General features: G+C 46.6%; 1 protein-coding gene across 7 annotated transcripts in view; it reads right to left on the bottom strand.

The window, feature by feature from the left end:
* SFXN4 (sideroflexin 4) overlaps positions 1–18,094 on the bottom strand; it is a 24,461-nt gene extending 6,367 nt beyond the window's left edge. For 3 of the 7 annotated variants that reach the window (XM_022568635.3, XM_089898222.1, XM_022568634.3), the window contains exons 1-12: positions 16,493–17,909; positions 14,548–14,622; positions 13,404–13,430; positions 13,266–13,320; positions 12,677–12,702; positions 11,702–11,755; positions 11,561–11,617; positions 11,368–11,433; positions 10,626–10,704; positions 9,528–9,643; positions 2,270–2,355; positions 398–515 (exon numbers count right to left, since the gene is read on the bottom strand). In XM_022568635.3, coding sequence (XP_022424343.1) covers positions 398–515; positions 2,270–2,355; positions 9,528–9,643; positions 10,626–10,704; positions 11,368–11,433; positions 11,561–11,617; positions 11,702–11,755; positions 12,677–12,702; positions 13,266–13,320; positions 13,404–13,430; positions 14,548–14,622; positions 16,493–16,675 — 942 coding nt within the window. In that variant the 5' untranslated portion in view covers positions 16,676–17,909. The other 4 variants (XM_089898223.1, XM_089898221.1, XM_022568636.2 and 1 more) reach the window with 4 other exon arrangements.
* Position 18,095: the final 1 nt, after the last annotated feature.

Consider the following 18,095-nt stretch of genomic DNA (forward strand, 5'->3'; position numbering starts at 1 on the left):
CAGTTCTCTAGTCACACTAGCCACGTTTCAAGCGCTCAACAGCCGCATGTGACAAGCGGCTACACACACTGGACAACACAGATATAAAACATTTCCATCACTGCGGAAAGTTCCATTGGGTGGGGTGTCGCTATAGTATATTATGAAGTATTTAAAATATCTCAAAGGTTTTTTTTTTTAACGTCCCAGAAACGTGCTTCAGATATACAGTTAAGAAACACAGAATCCAAAACTGTACAAGTGACCTGGGAGATGGGATTATGCAGAAATAATGTTACTTTGTTTTATACTTTTGTAAATTTCGCAGATTTTTTTTGGAGAATAATTTATTTCACTCTGATAACGAGGGGAAGAAAGGGATATATATTCTTAGAGGAAGTCGAAGGGGGACACTTACCCGTCCAATCTGTGGGAATACACTAAAAGAAACTGGCACCATCAGTCCCATGACAAGGATAGTACAAGAAAGCTTTAGGGTCCACAGTGACCACGGACACTGCAGGAAAAACTGGGTCCTGTAAGAGACAAGGTACCAGGGCTTTTTTTCAGAGGTCGGCCCTCTGCTCGAATGGTGTCCAATTGTCTTGCCAGCAGCTGCAGGCCCAGACTTGGTTCCCACTTGCCCCACAAACAGGCGATACTAGCAGCTGCACCCACAGAGCACTCACTACACGTCAGGCCCGGGTCAAGCACTTCACACGCATTTGCTCATTAGATCCTCCCATGACCCTGTGAGGTCTGTGTTATCATCATACCCTTCACACGAACAAGAGGCTGCAGCCACAGACCGTGTGAGTCCCTCGTCAAAAATCTCCAAATTCTTAAAAGTGAGAGGTCAGATTCTAGAGCCTGTGCTCTCCCCTGGGCTACACTGACACGGATGTGACATTCTGACCATGACCTTTGAGAGTGTGGGAAGAAGGTGCAAGAAGCCCAGCCTGGGAGTCAGAGACCTGGGGTCCTGGGGTCCGGCTGGGGCTCGGCCACTGACAGACTGTGTGCTCTTGGGCAAGTCACTTTCTCCTTCTGAGCCTTGAGTTTTTTCATATGCAAAATGAAAGGGTTGAGTCGGAAGAGCCAAGGTGGTCACTCCAGCTTGGACACCATCATAGCTGTGGGATGACATGAGGTCCTTCCAGGCACCCAAGGCCCACTGGGAAATGAGGACCATCTCTCCTCACCAGACAGCGGGTGCCACTGTGCAGGCCTAAGGGGACGAACCGCAGGACCCCAGCTTTTCCAGAAGCCCCCACTCTGAGGCCAGCCAGAGAGGTTCAGGAAGACCCCAACCCAACAGAAGTCCCCACACCCACCTAGCTGGATCAACCACAGGAAGTAACAGTTGCCTCTGCCCAGGACACTGCTACTTCCTGAAATGTGCTCCTTATGTGGTCCTAGCAGGGACTTCCGAGCTCACCACCTGGACAGAGCAGACTGGTTCAGCACCAGACAGGTGACCCCTCTTGGGCCAACAGAATCCTTCCTTGGGAGTTTGTGAACTGAGTGGAAGACATTCCCTGCCCCCAAACCCCCAGGGTTTGCTGTGTTCTTCTCTCTCATCAGGACACTGCAAGGATATGAGCTGGGAGGTGGCTGCAGTCACGTCCCTCAACATGAAGAAGCCAGTGTGTGGTGGGAGAGAAGGAAGACAACACCCACGAAGGAGAAGAGAGGACTGTCCTGCACCAGAGCTTCTGATCAGCTGCCACAGGCAACGTACCCTGACCGTACCCAATATCTAAACCAACGCATCTCCCTTCTGCCCTAAGCTACTCACTGCAAGTGGGGCCTCTCATACTGGCTGATCCCAGGCTCTCCTCCTAACAGGCCATGTCTCGCCTCTCAAAAGGGATGGCAGTCTACTGATTCTGGGCCACTTAAGCTAATTTAACACATGCTTGGAATGAAGGGGGAAAAAGAGGCTTGAGCAATATTCATAGCATATCAGAGCTGGGAGAACCCGCAAATCATCCACACTCATCATTCTAGAAGCGAGGAATTGAGCCTCAGCAGGTGCCGAGACATGCCCAGGAGCAGATGTAACTGAGGACAGGGCCTGGGCGAGATTCCAGGTTTGCTGGAATGTGCACATCGGGATTTGCACATCTGCCCTAAATCAATCCTACTGTCTTAACTGTGATGAAGCGTGTTTAGAAGGAAGATTCCTGAAGCAACTTATTCCCACCTCTCCAACCAGGTTCAGTACTTGACAAGTTTTATACAATTTTGATTGTTTATTCCTACCCGGGGAGATGAGCGTACCTCTTACCTTTTAAAAAAGTATGAGAAGACTTCAGGGATAAAAGCTGAGGTCCCAAACAGCACAACTCTGGATGTTGCTGTGTCTTTAACGGCCTAGTGGAAATGAAAAGAAAGCAGCTTAGCACGTGGAGTGAGACAGTTTCCAGGCATCTTGCAACTCACGACAGAGGCCGGCAAACAGCAGCTCTCCCTTCTCTCTTAGAAAAACAATGCACGTGCAAAAGGTGAAGGCAGCGCCTGATGTGCACACGTACAGAGGATGCCTGGGGTTGGTGCCAGAGGAACCGGAGACGGGATTAACCTCCCTGACTCCACAGTGGTCTCCATCACTCCCACAAACCACCCCAAATAAAATACCAAGCACAAGCAAAGGCAGCTTACGGACAAATCCTTACTTAGAACCAGATGGCAGTCCGTTTGATGGAAATGCTGGACTGGACTTGCCACTGAGTACCGCTCCATGTTTTCCTTCCAGTCCAGGACTCTGCCACTGGCCTTCCTCTCCTGAACAGGCCCCCCCCACTTACTCCCACCCCTTCCAGTGGAGGAAGGCCAGCTCCGAGTGCACTGGTGTGGCATCACACCCACATGTAACATGAATATGTCTTCCTGTATGCACCCATCTTTTGCTTGTGTAATTAACAATGCGCTATAAAATTTTATTTTGCGTAGACACGTATGTATATTTCCTACCGTGTTGTCATCTTTTCTAGAATATACGTTACTCTCTATATTGAACATTTAAACATATGATTGACTGCATGGGCTATATGCACAAAATCATGTGTACTCAAGAGCAATGTCAGAGACTTTCAAGGGAAATTTCTGACTATAGATGACACTTGCATGTGAACTTCAGAACCCAAGCCCTGGATAAGACACAGCTCCACACACAGCACTGCTCAGCGTAAGATGGACAGGCACTCTCCCCACCATTCCCTCCCCTGAACTCTGTTCTGTGCACTTCTGTCCTCCCATAACCCCATGACCCTGTGACCCTGGGGCTACAGCCCGCTGTCTGGGCTCCTCTGCTGTACCCAGCAGGCCTGTTCTCTCTTAGGACACTAACGCTCAGCTCACCCGATCCTCTGCGGGAATGTCCTTCCCCCACGAGGACAGAGGGCGCCAAGAAGGGTGGCTTTTAAAATAAACTTTCAGGAATACAAGATAAAGTTGTCTGACTCCAGGAGGAGAAAAGTGGCTGCTGAGCATGCTGTGTTTCGACGTCAGTGAGGCGAGGGCAGCCTCACTCCATTTGTCTCGTGTGGAAGAGAAGACATTCCAAACCAGACACCGGTCATGAGGAGACACTGCAAGACGCGTGACAGCTTGCAACTGAGTAGCTGACAAGGCCAGGCCAAGGAAAACAGCACGGACTAGGCTCCTGAAATCTGATCAAAGGTGCCCTATTACAATCAGATATTGCTGGTTACGCAGTTTCTGAAATTTTAGCCAAAGAAAATAAACCTTTCGGTGACAGGGAAGTGATAAAAGAATGCTTACGCACGGTCGCAGACACTTTATTCTTAAGAGAAAGATAAACACTTAAAAAAGAGCAGACTATCAAACCTTTCTTTTACCCTAAATTGGCCTTCATGCAAAAAAGGAAGTTTCTCTCGATGAGCCGGGCTAGATAAGTGGGTAGCTAGCAGGGCCCGAGGCTGCCTCCCCGCCCCCAGCCCCTGGAGAGGAGGGATGCTGACTAGTGAGGGTGTGGGTCTCCAGAGCCCAGCACAGCGCCCAGCAGGGAGGAGGTGCTGAGGAACAACTTGTAGATTAAACATTTGCTGTCACTCTTCTCTCCAGCTCTGTGAACAGTTCACAACGATACCCATGCCTTGCACTTAAGTTTGAGTTGAAGAGAAATGCAAACATATATCCACACGAAGAGTCGTACATAAATGGTCAGAGCGGCATCACATGTAATAGCCAAAAACTGGACACAAGCCCAGTATCTATTGCCTGGGGAGTGGACAAGCAAAACGTGGTACAGCCATACAATGGAACACTGCTCAGCAATAAAAAGCCACACACTACTGATGCCTTAAAAGTTGGACGGACCTCAAAAGTCAAAGAACCCCTACACAAAAATACTGTATGATTCACTTGTATGAAACTTCTAGAAAAGGTAAAACTATGACGATATAAGGCAGATCAGGGGACTTCCCTGGTGGCACAGTGGTTAAGAATCCGCCTGCCAATGCAGGGGACACAGGTTCCAGCCCTGGTCTGGAAAGATGCCTCATGCCATGGAGCAACTAAGCCCGTGCGCCACAACTACTGAGCCTGCACTCGAGAGCCCGTGAACCACAACTACTGAGCCCATGAGCCACAACTACTGAAGCCCGCGTGCCTAGAGCCCGTGCTCTGCAACAAGAGAAGCCGCCGCAATGAGAAGCCCACGCACCGCAACGGAGAGCAGCCCCCACTCGCCGCAACTAGAGAAAGCCCGCGTGCAGCAACGAAGACCCAACGCAGCCAAAAACAAATAAATAAATAAATTTTAAAGCAGATCAGTGTTTTCCTGGGGTTGGGGCTGGGAGGGGGAGTGATGGTACATGGGCACATGAAAAATTTTTAGGGTGATGGAAATCTTCTAAAATTGGACTGTGGTGATGGTTGCACAACTGTTTGAATTTACTAAAATTCATGAAATTTTACTCTGTACTCTTACAATGAATTTTATACTATGTAAATTTCTCCTCAAGCTATTTAAAGATGTCTCTTTAGGGTGATTCTTTTTTTGTTTTGGATTTTATTTTATTTATTTTTTATACAGCAGGTTATTAGTTATCTATTTTATACATATTAGTGTATACATGTCAATCCCAATCTCCCAATTCATCACACCACTACCCCACCACCACCACTTTCCCCCCTTGGTGTCCATACGTTTGTGCTCTACATCTGTGTCTCTATTTATGCCCTGCAAACTGGTCCACCTGTACCATTTTTCTAGATCCCACATATATGCATTAACATACAATATTTGTTTTTCTCTTTCTGACTTACTCTGTATGACAGTCTCCAAGTCCATCCACGTCTCTACAAATGACCCAATTTCGTTTCTTTTTATGGCTGAGTAATATTCCATTGTATATATGTGCCACATCTTCTTCATCCATTCATCTCTTGATGGGCATTTAGGTTGCTTCCATGTCCTGGCTATTGTAAATAGTGCTACAATGAACACTGGGGTGCATGTGTCTTTTTCAATTATGGTTTTCTCTGGGTATATGCCCGGTAGTGGGATTGCTGGATCATATGGTAATTCAATTTTTAGTTTTTTAAGGAACCTCCATACTGTTCTCCATAGTGGCTGTATCAATTTACATTCCCACCAACAGTGCAAGAGGGTTCCCTTTTCTCCACACCCTCTCCAGCATTTGTTGTTTGTAGCCTGTAACTGATTGCTAATCTCATAGCGTTGTGGCTGGAAAAGATGCTTGATATGATTTCAATTTTCTTAAATTTACCTAGGCTTGATTTGTGATCCAAGATGTGACCTATTCTGGAGGATGTTCTGTGTACAGTTGAGAAGGAACTGTAATCTGCTGTTTTTGGATGGAAGGTTCTATAAATATCAATTAAATCTATCTGGTCTATTGTGTCATTTAAAGCTTGTGCTTCCTCATTAATTTTCTGTCTGAATGATCTGTCCACTGGTGTAAGTGAGGTGTTAAAGTCCCCCACTATTATTGTGTTACTCTTGATTTCCTCTTTTATAGCTGTTAGCAGTTGCCTTACGTATCGAGGTGCTCTTATGTTGGGTGCATATATAATTGTTATATCTTCTTCTTGGATTGATCCCTTGATCATTATGTAGTGTCCTTCCCTGTCTCTTCTAACATTCTTTATTTTAAAGTCTACTTTATCTTATATGAGCACTGCTACTCCAGCTTTCTTCTGATTTCCATTTGCATGGAATATCTTTTTCCATCCCCTCACTTTCAGTCTGTATGTGTCCCTATGTCTGAAGTGGGTCTCTTGTAGACAGCATATATATGGGTCTTTTTTTTGTATTCATTCAGCGAGCCTGTGTCTTTTGGTTGGAGCACTTCATCCATTCACACTGAAGGTAATTATTTATTTATTTATTTATTTATTTTGCAGTACGCGGGCCTCTCACTGTTGTGGCCTCTCCCATTGCGGAGCACAGGCTCCGGACGTGCAGGCTCAGCTCAGCGGCCATGGCTCACGGGCCCAGCTGCTCCGCGGCATGTGGGATCTTCCCGGACTGGGGCATGAACCCATGTCCCCTGCATCGGCAGGCGGACTCTCAACCACTGCGCCACCAGGGAAGCCCTGAAGGTAATTATTGATATGTATGTTCCTATTACCATTTTCTTAATTGTTATGGGTTTATTTTTGTAGGTCCTTTTCTTCTCTTGTGTTTCCTACTTAGAGAATTTCCTTTAGCATTTGTTGTAGAGCTGGTTTGGTGGTGCTGAATTGTCTTAGCTTTTGCTTGTCTGTAAAGCTTTTGATTTCTCCATCGAGTCTGAATGAGATCCTTGCCGGGTAGAGTAATCTTGGTTGTAGGTTCTTCCCTTGCATCACTTTAAGTATATCATGCCACTGCCTTCTGGCTTGTAGAGTTTCTGCTGAGAAATCAGCTGTTAACCTTATGGGAGTTCCTCTGTATGTTATTTGTCGTTTTTCCCTTGTTGCTTTCAATAATTTTTCTTTAATTTTTGTCAATTTGATTACTATGTGTCTCGGTGGGTTTCTCCTGCCTGGGACTCTCTGTGCTTCCTGGATGTGAGTGGCTATTTCCTTTCCCATATTAGGGAAGTTTTCAACTATAATCTCTTCAAATCTCTTTCTCAGGTCCTTTCTCTCTCTCTTCTCCTTCTGGGACCCCTATCATGCGAATGTTGTTGTTTAATGTTGTCCCAGAGGTCTCTTAGGCTGTCTTCATTTCTTTTCATTCTTTTTTCTTTATTCTGTTCCGCAGCAGTGAATTCCACCATTCTGTCTTCCAGGTCACTTATCCGTTCTTCTGCCTCAGTTATTCTGCTATTGATTCCTTCTAGTGTAGTTTTCATTTCAGTTATTGTATTGTTCATCTCTGCTTGTTTGTTCTCTAATTCTTCTAAGTGTTTGTTCTTTAATTCTTCTAGGTCTTTGTTAAACATCTCTTGCATCTTCTCCATCTTTGCCTCCATTCTTTTTCCGAGGTCCTGGATCATCTTCACTATCATTATTCTGAATTCGTTTTCTGGAAGGCTGCCTATCTCCACTTCATTTAGTTGTTTTTCTGGGGTTTTATCTTGCTCCTTCATCTGGTACCAAGTCCTCTGCCTTTTCATTTTGTCTATATTTCTGTGAATGTGGTTTTCCTTCCACAGGCTGCAGAACTGTAGTTCTTCTTGCTTCTGCTGTCTGCCCTCTGGTGGACACTTTAGGGTGGATTCTTAAACACAGAACCTTCATTTCCAAAACAAGGTATTTTATTTCTGACAGCAACTTCTCTCCTGTTACTTGCAATTATGATGTCCCTGTTGTAACTCATTTAGAAAGGCGGCCACTATTTCCAGACCTACTATTAGACGGGCTGGTGGGAATACTGTAGCACGTATCCAGTGGTTTACAATTCAGCTCTGTAAATCGGTGACAGGATTTAGAGTAACATGTTTCATGAGCCAAATACTGATGTATTTACTGATCAACTGAGAGGCCATCTTATCTGACCGCCTCTCCCACCAGCATTCTGGGCGGAAGGAGGTCCAGCTGGCTCAGGGAGCCCCCTTGAACGCAGACACTGTGAGAGGCCCAGCTACTCTCTTTGCTTTGTGAGCAACTGCCTCACGTTACAGTTCTTTAGCTAAAGTCACTTCACTGAGATCAAAAAAGATCTCACTTCCTGAAAGGTAGTTTTTTTTTTTTTTAAGTCTATACCCCAAAGGAAACCATAGACTACTGCAGGTTCTTTGAGCTGAATGCAGACAGAAGCTACTGTGTTGGATTGAGCAAAAGAGTAAACTATTTAACAATAAGAAGTCTTAGAAATGGAGGCCTTTTAGAGGAGTTTTAGGTCAGAGCATTGGATTTCCTCAGGCCATTCTTGAGAGCAGACTGGTCCTTAAAGGTGAAGACTCTAAGAAAATCCACTGGGAGGTGGACACGGAGGGCTTCTCTTAAACCCAGAGACATGTCCACTGACTTCCCCGAGTACAGAGCAGGCTGGGAGGGCAGACGCTGAGCTTGGAGGACAAGATCTCACCTTCAGACAGGGGCCAAACGTTTGGTGGACGTCCATCTGTGACCCATCTTAGAGGTCAGTTTGGCTGGGATGTAGTTCCCAGGTATTTAATCAAACACAACCGAGATGTTGCTGTGGGGGTGTTTTGTAGAGGTGATTAACATCTACCATCAGTTGACTTTAAGTAAAGGAGATTGATTACCCTCCATAGGGTGGATGGACCTCATGCAATCAGTTGGAAAGCCTTCAGAGCAAAATCTGAGGTTTCCCAAAGAAGAAATTCTGCCTCAAGACCGCAGCATCAGCTCCTGACTTTCCAGCGTTCAGGCCTGCCCTACACATTCCCAGCGCAAAAACTGCACAAGCCAATTATTTAAAATAAATGTCTTACTATATATATAGATAGGTGATAGATAGATAGGCAGATATCCTATTGGTTCTGTTCCTCTGGAGAACCCAGACTAATGCATCACCTTTTAAACATCAGGGTGGGGCTTCCCTAGTGGCACAGTGGTTAAGAGTCCGCTTGCCAATGCAGGGGACACGGGTTCGAGCCCTGGTCCAGAAAGATCCCACATGCCGCGGAGCAACTAAGCCTGTACGCCACAACTACTGAGCCTGCGCTCTAGAGCCCGCGAGCCACAACTACTGAGCCCTCGTGCCACAGCTACTGAAGTCCACACACCTAGAGCCCGTGCTCCACAACAAGAGAAGCCACCGCAATGAGAAGCCCACGCACCACAGAGAAGAGTAGCCCCCGCTCACCACAACTAGAGAAAGTCCGCGCACAGCAACGAAGACCCAACACAGCCAAAAATAAATAAAATAAATTTATAAAAAGAAAAAGATCTTACTGCAGAGAACAGATTAAATTTTTTTTATATTAAAAAAATAAACATCAGGGTACAAAATGTAAATTCTCTCTCTCAGCATCCTAAGAAAAGACAGATAAGAAAAGGTTGAAGGGAGACATGAATTTGTTACCAGCTCTCAAACAGGCAATTCAATTCGTTGCCCAAAAGGCAAGCGGCTTACAGCTCCATCTCGTGTGTCCCCCTACCTTTGTCCCAGCTTTTCTGGAATAGCCTATGACACTGCCTTCCTTGTCCATGACCTCAATTCCTCGCAGGGGCTCCAAACTTCTCGATGCAACCACATTCATTCCACTGAGTTGGGCTGTGGATGTAAAGAAGAAAACACACAACAGAGAGATAAGTGTCGGTCCAATAAAGCAACATCTTTTCAAGTGTCATGCCTGTTTCTTTGATGGTTGCACTTCCTGATCCTCGGGTGGTACTGGGCCAACCAAGCTCTCCTCTGGGCTGTGGGGTAGGGTCAGAATTGCTGGGCTCTCAGTCTTGGATCCTGACCACAAACTAGCACCAGGTTCTGACACCCCTGACAGGATACCAGGAGAAACCCTGGGGTCCTTGAAATACGCCTACCTGCTTTGCTGAAGCTGGTTTTTTTTTTTTGTATGTTTCTTTGGCTGCGCCACGTGGAAAGTGGGATCTTAGTTCCCTGACCAGGGATTGAACCTGTGCCCCCTGCAGTGGAAGCGCAGTCTTAACCACTGGACCACTGCGGAAGTCCCTACTGAAGCTGGTTTGACCAAGTTTCTGTAACATAATTTCCCAAAGTTTACCACTGACATAATTCTGCTAACTCTTCAAGCTGCTATGATTCCCAAACCCAAATGTGGAGCGTGAACTAGTGAACTTGCTGGCTGGCAAACTTAAAACAATTGGTTAATATCTCCGTCACTCCCTTGGAGTCAGACCACTGGGTTGGAATCCCCTAGACCACCACTTTCTCCCTGTGAAACCCCAGAAAAGTTCCCTAACCTCCCCTTGACTCAGTCTCCTCATCTGTAAATGGGAATAATAACATTACCTACCCCTAAGTTGTTGTCAAGATTAAATGAAATAATACATGGACAAGGCTTGTACAGAGTCTTTCAAATGTAATTTGTGTTTCCAGGTTTGTGTTCACCCTTGGACAACTAAAGGGGTATCTACAGAGAAAGTGTCACCTCTCAAACCAAAGACCTAATTTGGGCCTGGGGGCACCGGCAAGATGCAAACAGTGGCCCTCATCAGCTACAGTGTGGCCCAGAGACTTGGGTATCCCCGAAGATGGAGGGAGCCTCCCTGCTTACCGAGAATGATGACAGGAATGACGCTTCTGCTCAAAATGCTATTCAGTGAAAATCTTACTTGGAGCAAACGAGGGAATAACTAGAAAATAGGAGAGAAAAATCATTACTGCACGGGACCAGCAGAGAGCTAGTGTCAACTTACTTCTTGTTACAGGTCAGACCCCTGCCAAGTGCTCTCCATGTATTTCTTGTTTTAATTCCTGCAACACTGACATGTTCTCCCTGATCATCAGAGGAACTCTTGGAGACTTAAGAGAGGTAACAGAACTTGTCCAGAGTCACTAAGCCATTAAGAATTTGAGCCAAGATGTGAACCCAGGCTTACTGGACTCTGAAATCGACATTTTCTCCTATTAGTATTCTGACATCTAAAGCAATACACAATTTGTGTAACATGTTTATAAACATGAATACATTTTTTTTTTTTTTGGCCGTGCTGCGCTGCGTGTGGGATCTTAGTTTCCTGACCAGGAATCGAACCCACAGCTCCTGCAGTGGAAGCGCAGAGTCTTAACCACTGGCCCGCCAGGGAAGTCCCCTGAATTAATTTGTTTTTAAAGATAACAGTACTGAGCCCCTGCCTAGAAACCTGGAACACAATCACACAATTTTGGGGCGATAGGATTACAGACGACTTTTATTTTCTTCCTTGTGTCTTAATCACACTTTCTAAATTAAGTTAGAATGTAAAATTCTGATTCTGAGGAATAAAAGAGATTCGACAGATTTCTAAAATACACACTCCAAAAAAGGTGGACGAAGCAATCACTCCTGCTCCTACTAAGATACTCTCATGGGGGCGACGATCCTAGGGAAAAGCAAAAGTTCATATTTAGCAAGTACCAGAGTTTTACCCAGGAAAGATAATTAAACACACAAAATCGCCAAAAGAAACAATATGAACTTGCATACCCTCTGGGCCTCATAATACTCACATAACTTGCATTTCCATTGACAATGTTGAAGACTGTACTGTACGTGTAGAAGGAAACCTGCAGGAAGACAGAGGCTAACATGTCACATTCTGGTTTCAAGCACAAAACATTCAATAGTTATGAAATACAAAGAGTTGCTACCTGAGGTAAAATCATGGACTTTAGACTTTTTACTGGCAGCATTGACAGAAATACCTGTAAAGAAAATAAAGCAGATACAGACTACTATATATATTATAAAATAAACAGATAAACAAGGACCTACTGTGTAGCACAGGGAACTAGATTCTATATCCTGTAATAACCTACAATGGAAAAGAATCTGAAAAAGAATAGGTATATATGTATAACTGAATCACTTTGCTGTAAACCTGAAACACTGTAAATCAACTATACTCCAATTAAATAAATAAATAAAAAAGAAAATAAAGCAGAGTTGTGAGTGTCTGGGGGGAGGGAGGGCTTGTGGAGCAAAGAACTTGCCCAGGGAGATGCAGACCTGAGACCCCAGGAGCAGGGAAAGTAGAGGAAGGTGCGATGCAGGGGGCTAGTGGGCAGTGGACAGGTGATGTTGGATGGGCACCCACGGGCACTGGGAGCCCCTGGGTGCCTCACAGTGGTCCCCATCTCCAGGCAATTGAGCAGGGCAGCTAAGAAGCAGCACCTGCAGGGGCAGAGGGGTGCTGTCACTTGGTGAGAGCACCTCATGAGAGCCAAGGTGGACGGCCTCGCTGGGGGTGATTCCGGTTTCCAGGGGAGGGCCTGAATGAAGGGGAGGGCTTGCGGGGAGAAGGTGACAGCCAGTGACATGGGCTTGTGCCAGGGAGCACATCTTAACTCATCAATCTGCTCCATAGCGCTTTGCACACGCTAGGTGTTCAAAGAAAGGATTACCTTATGACACTGTGGACCCTCAAGAGGCCCTGGTGCCTGGGGGGGATATGTGGGGGTGGGGTGGGGAGTGGACAAGGGTCGGAAGTGCAGGGTCCTAACCATCTATCAGGCAGTCACGGGACAGAGGTCCAGAGCTGGAGGACTCCAGCCACTGAGCTTAGGAGATGGGGGGACATCTTCCTAAGCCCCCAGCTTCAGAGCAGTGAGCGGCAGCTTACTCACCATGGGCGCCGTGAAAGGCAGGAGAGCTGGCAAAAAAGACAAGAGGGTCAGTGACAGCAGAGTGGGTGGAAAACCACCCACCCAAAAACCTCTTCTCAGGCCGAATGAAGGCATGGACGTCAAAGGGTATTTTTTACACGTGCTGTTTTGTTCCTAATAAAAACAATAGCTGTGCACGTGGCAGAACTTTAAATCAGTGCAGCAGAGCTAGATCTGACCAGGCTCCTGCCCAATGAAGGTAAATGGTCCCTTATTCCAAGACCTTGTTCACCCTTCCACATGAATTCAATACATCTGTGACACTGGGACTTAGAATAAGACACATATACTTGCTCTTCATCCCTGCTCCTGGCACACAGCCTAAAATCCTTGAAATTTCCTAAGTGAGAAGGGCGATAAAGGTGAAAGGAGTGTCTCTTATTCTTCATAACAAGCCCCTTTCAACCACACCTGAGATAATGTCAATGCAGTGACCCTGGGAAAGCACCTAAGGAAGGGGGCTGGTTGCCAGGGGAACCAAACACTTGACTAGAGGGAGGCAAGGTTTTCTAAAGGTTGCAAACCACTCTGAAAATGAGAGTCAACTCACCTGCAGGTCGAAAAGGACCAGGGATCAGCTTGCTACTGTCAGGGTGCACTGTTGACTTCAGAAGGGTGAACACAAAGGTGAGTCTGATGTTTGGTTTTGTTATCTTAGGCTAAAAATTAGGATGGGGCTGAAACTTACGAGACTTCTCTTCCAAGCTTCTTGTACCTAAAAAGAGAAAAACCAAGCAATAGCTTTTAAAGGTGGCTTAGCAGCCAATCTCCTCTACAGTCTCATTTCTGGTGCCATCTTTGCTCCACCTTTCACAGACTGGAGGGCAAACTGTTCTCTACCACACGGACTGAACAAATCAAAACAAGTGAATCAAATGAATCAAACGAATGAACTGACAGGAAGCAAAGAGAAGATCCACATGAAAATGACCAAAACATTAAAAAGCCCCAAGTCTCTAACCTAGGAGAGGCCAACACCTAACTCGTCCCTCGGGCGAGTCCCTGAGCGCAGCGAGCCTCCCCTGGCTCAGAGCAGAGTGAACTGTGTGCAGACCACGCCATTAGCCAAGTCACTTTTAACAGAGCCAGGCTGCGAGCTCAGAGGCCCCAACAAGTTCTCAGAAAAACCAAGTTAAATGTGTGAGCTTGGGCTTCCCTGGTGGCGCAGTGGTTGAGATGCCCGCCTGCCGATGCAGGGGACACGGGTTCGTGCTCCGGTCCGGGAGGATCCCACATGCCGCGGAGCGGCTGGGCCCGTGAGCCACGGCCGCTGAGCCTGCGCATCCGGAGCCTGTGCTCTGCAACGGGAGAGGCCACAACGGTGAGAGGCCCTCATACCGCAAAAAAAAAAAAAAAATGTGTGCGCTTTCCGCAGGCTGCCTTGAGGGACTGATGTCTGTGGCCTCCGGAAAGCCCCGTACACTGCAAGGTAGATAACAAACACTTGGTTTGAGTCTTTGGGCAGGACTATAACCTCGCTGCCTCTAGTAGGAAGTAGGTTCTGACTCTGGAGGCCTGCCTGAATTCTGGAATTTGCCGTGGGGCTCCAGGAATCAGCTACAGAGAATCCTCACAACAGATATAGCAACTGCAAATATCTGTTGCACAGGAGGAACCCTATGCCTTTTCTTCTTAATACCAGTTCCTAACACTCGTAACTAATATTAATCTGGTTTACGAGAAGGAATCCTACCTACATTTAAAAAGCTAACCCAACTGGGCAGTGTTTACAATGGCAAAATCCCACCTGATTTCAGACCATGCAAGTAAAATCACCTAAAGGCAGCCCCACTCAGCCTTGAGCCAGGCACACCTGGGAGTAAGAGCCATACCCTTTTGTCCTCCAGGTCACTTCCGGATGCATCTTCGTGTGTTAATAATAGCTGCCTTGATTTTTCTATTTTTTCCTATAATCGGAGATAAGGAAATCAAGCAATGATCTCAACACTGTTCCGAGTTATCCACAGATTTAAGAAGCACATGTTCACTCACACCTGATTTTAATTTTAAAGCAACGTGGAGCTAAGGCTCTGTACTCCCTGAGTTTCCATTAGATAGTCCTGTGTGTCATTCAGATTCAGACCACCCAGCTTTTTTTTTTTTTATTTTTATTTATTTATTTTTTGGCCACACCTCGCGGCACATGGGATCTTAGTTCCCCAACCAGGGACTGAACCCGTACCCCCTGCACTGGAAGCTCCTTAACCACTGGACCACCAGGGAAGTCCCCCACCCTGCTTCTTAGACAGCTCCAGCGGCTTACCCCACTGCTGCTGCCACCTGTCCCATCCCCTCCACCGGTTCCTCTCTGACTGTCACCATCCTCCTGGCTACACAGGTCAGAAACCTGGAAGTCCCTTCTCTCTCTCTCATACCCACATCTAATCAGTTCAGTCTTATTTTCTCTCTTCTTTTTTACTTAATCTGAGAAAAAAAATTAAACAAGGAAATTTAAAAAATGATTACATACAATCCCTTCACCCAGAATTAACGACTGTGAACATTCGGTTGTATTTGTTTCTAATTTTTTCCCCCAAAAGATCCATCACCCCCAGTCTCAATTTCCCCTCCATTCTATCAGAGGTAACCACTATTATGAATTCAAGGTATAAACTTCCAGCCCATTGTTTATATTTGTACATACATGAATACATGTACCCATAAAACAAATATGTAGTTTTGGTTTTTTATGTTGTAATTTGCATAAATGCTGTACTATATGCATCTTGCTTTCTTTACAAAACATCATGGATACCATGTTTTTCCATTTAACATCACACATATCATATGTTTCCACTTCATATCATAGGTTGATCACCAGATCATCATTTTTAACAGCTAATCAGTATTCCACTGCATGAATATACTACATTATATTTCTCTATTTCCCTACCGATGGGCATTCAGCTTGTTTCTTGTTTTTCTCTATTATAAACAAGACTATATGGAACGTTTGAGCACAAGGACAGGAGCATCCCTGTGGATCTGGCCCCGAGGGTCATTGCTGGTGACAGGGTCTCTCCTCCTCCTCATCCCTCAGCCACAGCTGGTTCAAACTCTCATCTTTTACTTGGACAGCTGAGCCATCCATCCCCGGAACTGCTCTCAGTCTGGTCCCTCCTGGTTACTCACCACCTGGCTAGGTACAAACCCCCCTCGTCTGAATGACACACAAGGACCTTCAAGAAGTGCCTGGTTCACCTGAATTAAAATAAAAGCCCCAGTAGGACTTCCGTGACAGTCCAGTGGCTAAGACTCCACACTTCCACTGCAGGGGACACGGGTTCGATCCCTGGTCAGGGAACTAAGACCTCACATGCTGTGCAGCGCAGCAGAAAAAAAGAAAACAAAACCCTAGTAACTGGGTGACCTGGCCCACCTGGCCCCCCCTCCCCCATTTTGCTTACAGTCCGCTCTTCCTGACATTTCCTCCCTGGCCCTCCCTCCCTCCCTCCCTGCCTTCTCTAAACAACCTCCCCCAATTCCTTGCTATACCTTTTGCCCTCAGAACCCTAGGTCAAGGTCTGCAACTAGCTTTGCCGGTCTGTCCTCCATTACCAGGGAGGTTTGTCTGGATCCCCTTTGTTACTACCTGTTAAATAGACGTCTGCTTTTATGTACCACCCTTCCAATCCAACAAGCTCATTCGCAAGGAATAAAAACATGATAATATACATGGATTCTGTTATCTCAGCTGCTTTCAAAAGGGACACACAGTCTTCACGTTTCAGAATAAAATGTGAAATTCACTATCTCTGAAAACAAGAAAATACTTACAATTGAAACGACCAAATTTGTAGGATCCAATAATTCTGTCCACTGAAGAAATCTTTGAATAAAAGACTTAAGAGGGGCAAGAGCACCAGAGAGGTTAATGGCAGCAGAAAAACCAAGATACATGGTAATAAGAGCAGTCGATATTATTTTTGAGAACCTAATAGGGCCTTCCTCTTGCAGCATCTCCTGGACTCCTCACAACAACCCCATCTTACAGGTGAGGCAACTGAGGCTTCCAAGGACTCACGAATGGATTCAAGGAAACCCAACCAGGAAATGACCCAATGGCCTGTGCTCTTAACCACTCCAATATCAAAGTGCTCTTGAGGGTTAAAAGCCCAGACTTTGGGGTCAAATGGGCTTATGTTGACACCCCACATATGACCTTGAAGCACTACCTAGAAAGGTCTCAGAATCTGTTTCTTCACCCTCCTGCGGTGGTTATAAGGCTTAACTCTAGTCATAAAGAACCAGACACCCCAGTGAAGGCCCAATAAAGGCAGTTCACATATGGAGAAAGCAGGCATGGTTTGCTCCTAAAAGTCCCCAAATTTTGCAGTGGTTTCAGCTTTGAGGCCTGGCTCTGCCAGGACACCTTGAGTACCTTGTCCTTCCTCAACATCCCCACCTAAGAGAACCAGGCTAGACTCTACTTTAGGTAAAGGCTGAAAGAGAACACTCTAGAACTGTGCTGTCCAATTAGCCACATGTGGCCAGGCCAAATTGAGATGTGCTGTATGTGTAAAAACATACACGGGATTTCGAAGACTTCCTACAGAAAAGGAGGTAAAATACCTCATTCATAATTTTCTATATCGACATGTTGAAATGTTAATATTTATATCTGTTGGGCTAAATGCAATATATTATTAAAATTTAAATTTTAAAAGCCACGTTTTTTAATGTGGCTACTAGGAAATTTGGAATTACCTATGCATCTCCCATCCTATTTCTACTGGACAGCGCCGCCCAGCCCCTCTCTGAGATGGGGCCCAGGTTACTTTCCGGCCATGGCGGCTTCCCGCAGCCCCGAGTCTCACTGTCCGCTGGCTGAGCCTACAGACTCGGGGAAGCTGGGGCCTCCTGGGAGGACCTGTTCCTCTCCAACCTGATGCCCAGCAACAGCTTAGGCAGCGGAAGGCAGACCCCTGAGTGGTGGGGAGTGACTCCTCAGTTCGTGCAATCTGCAGGGGGATACTGTGCGACCCTCGCTTGCGAGGCCTGGGGCAGAGGCCACGCACGGTAACAGCCATGGCCGTCGGCATCCGGCACGCTTGGGTTTCCTTCGTCCCCTCCCGGGGTCTGAAATGGGAAGGCGGGTGCTGCGACCACGTGGCCTGCCCAAGGTCACCGCGGCCAGCGGCGACTCCACGCCGCGCGGCCCACGCCCTCCCCGTCCCCAGACGCGCCAGGCCCGGGCCGTACTTGGCGTTCGGTGATCCAGAAGCGCACGTTGGGCTCCATGCGGGCTGCGGCGCTGCTGCACCCGAGGAGCCGCCCAGCCCCCGCGCTTCTTCCTCCAGCTGCTCCTTTTCCTGAGACCTACGAGCTGCCGGGAAAGGCCGCGGCCGCCTGGCCCGGCGCGGAGGAGGAGCCGGGCGGC

Source organism: Delphinapterus leucas, chromosome 16, assembly GCF_059928025.1.
Source record: "Delphinapterus leucas isolate spDelLeu-1000000601 "Yukka" chromosome 16, BTC_Dleu_Yukka2, whole genome shotgun sequence".
Taxonomy (NCBI): domain Eukaryota; kingdom Metazoa; phylum Chordata; class Mammalia; order Artiodactyla; family Monodontidae; genus Delphinapterus; species Delphinapterus leucas.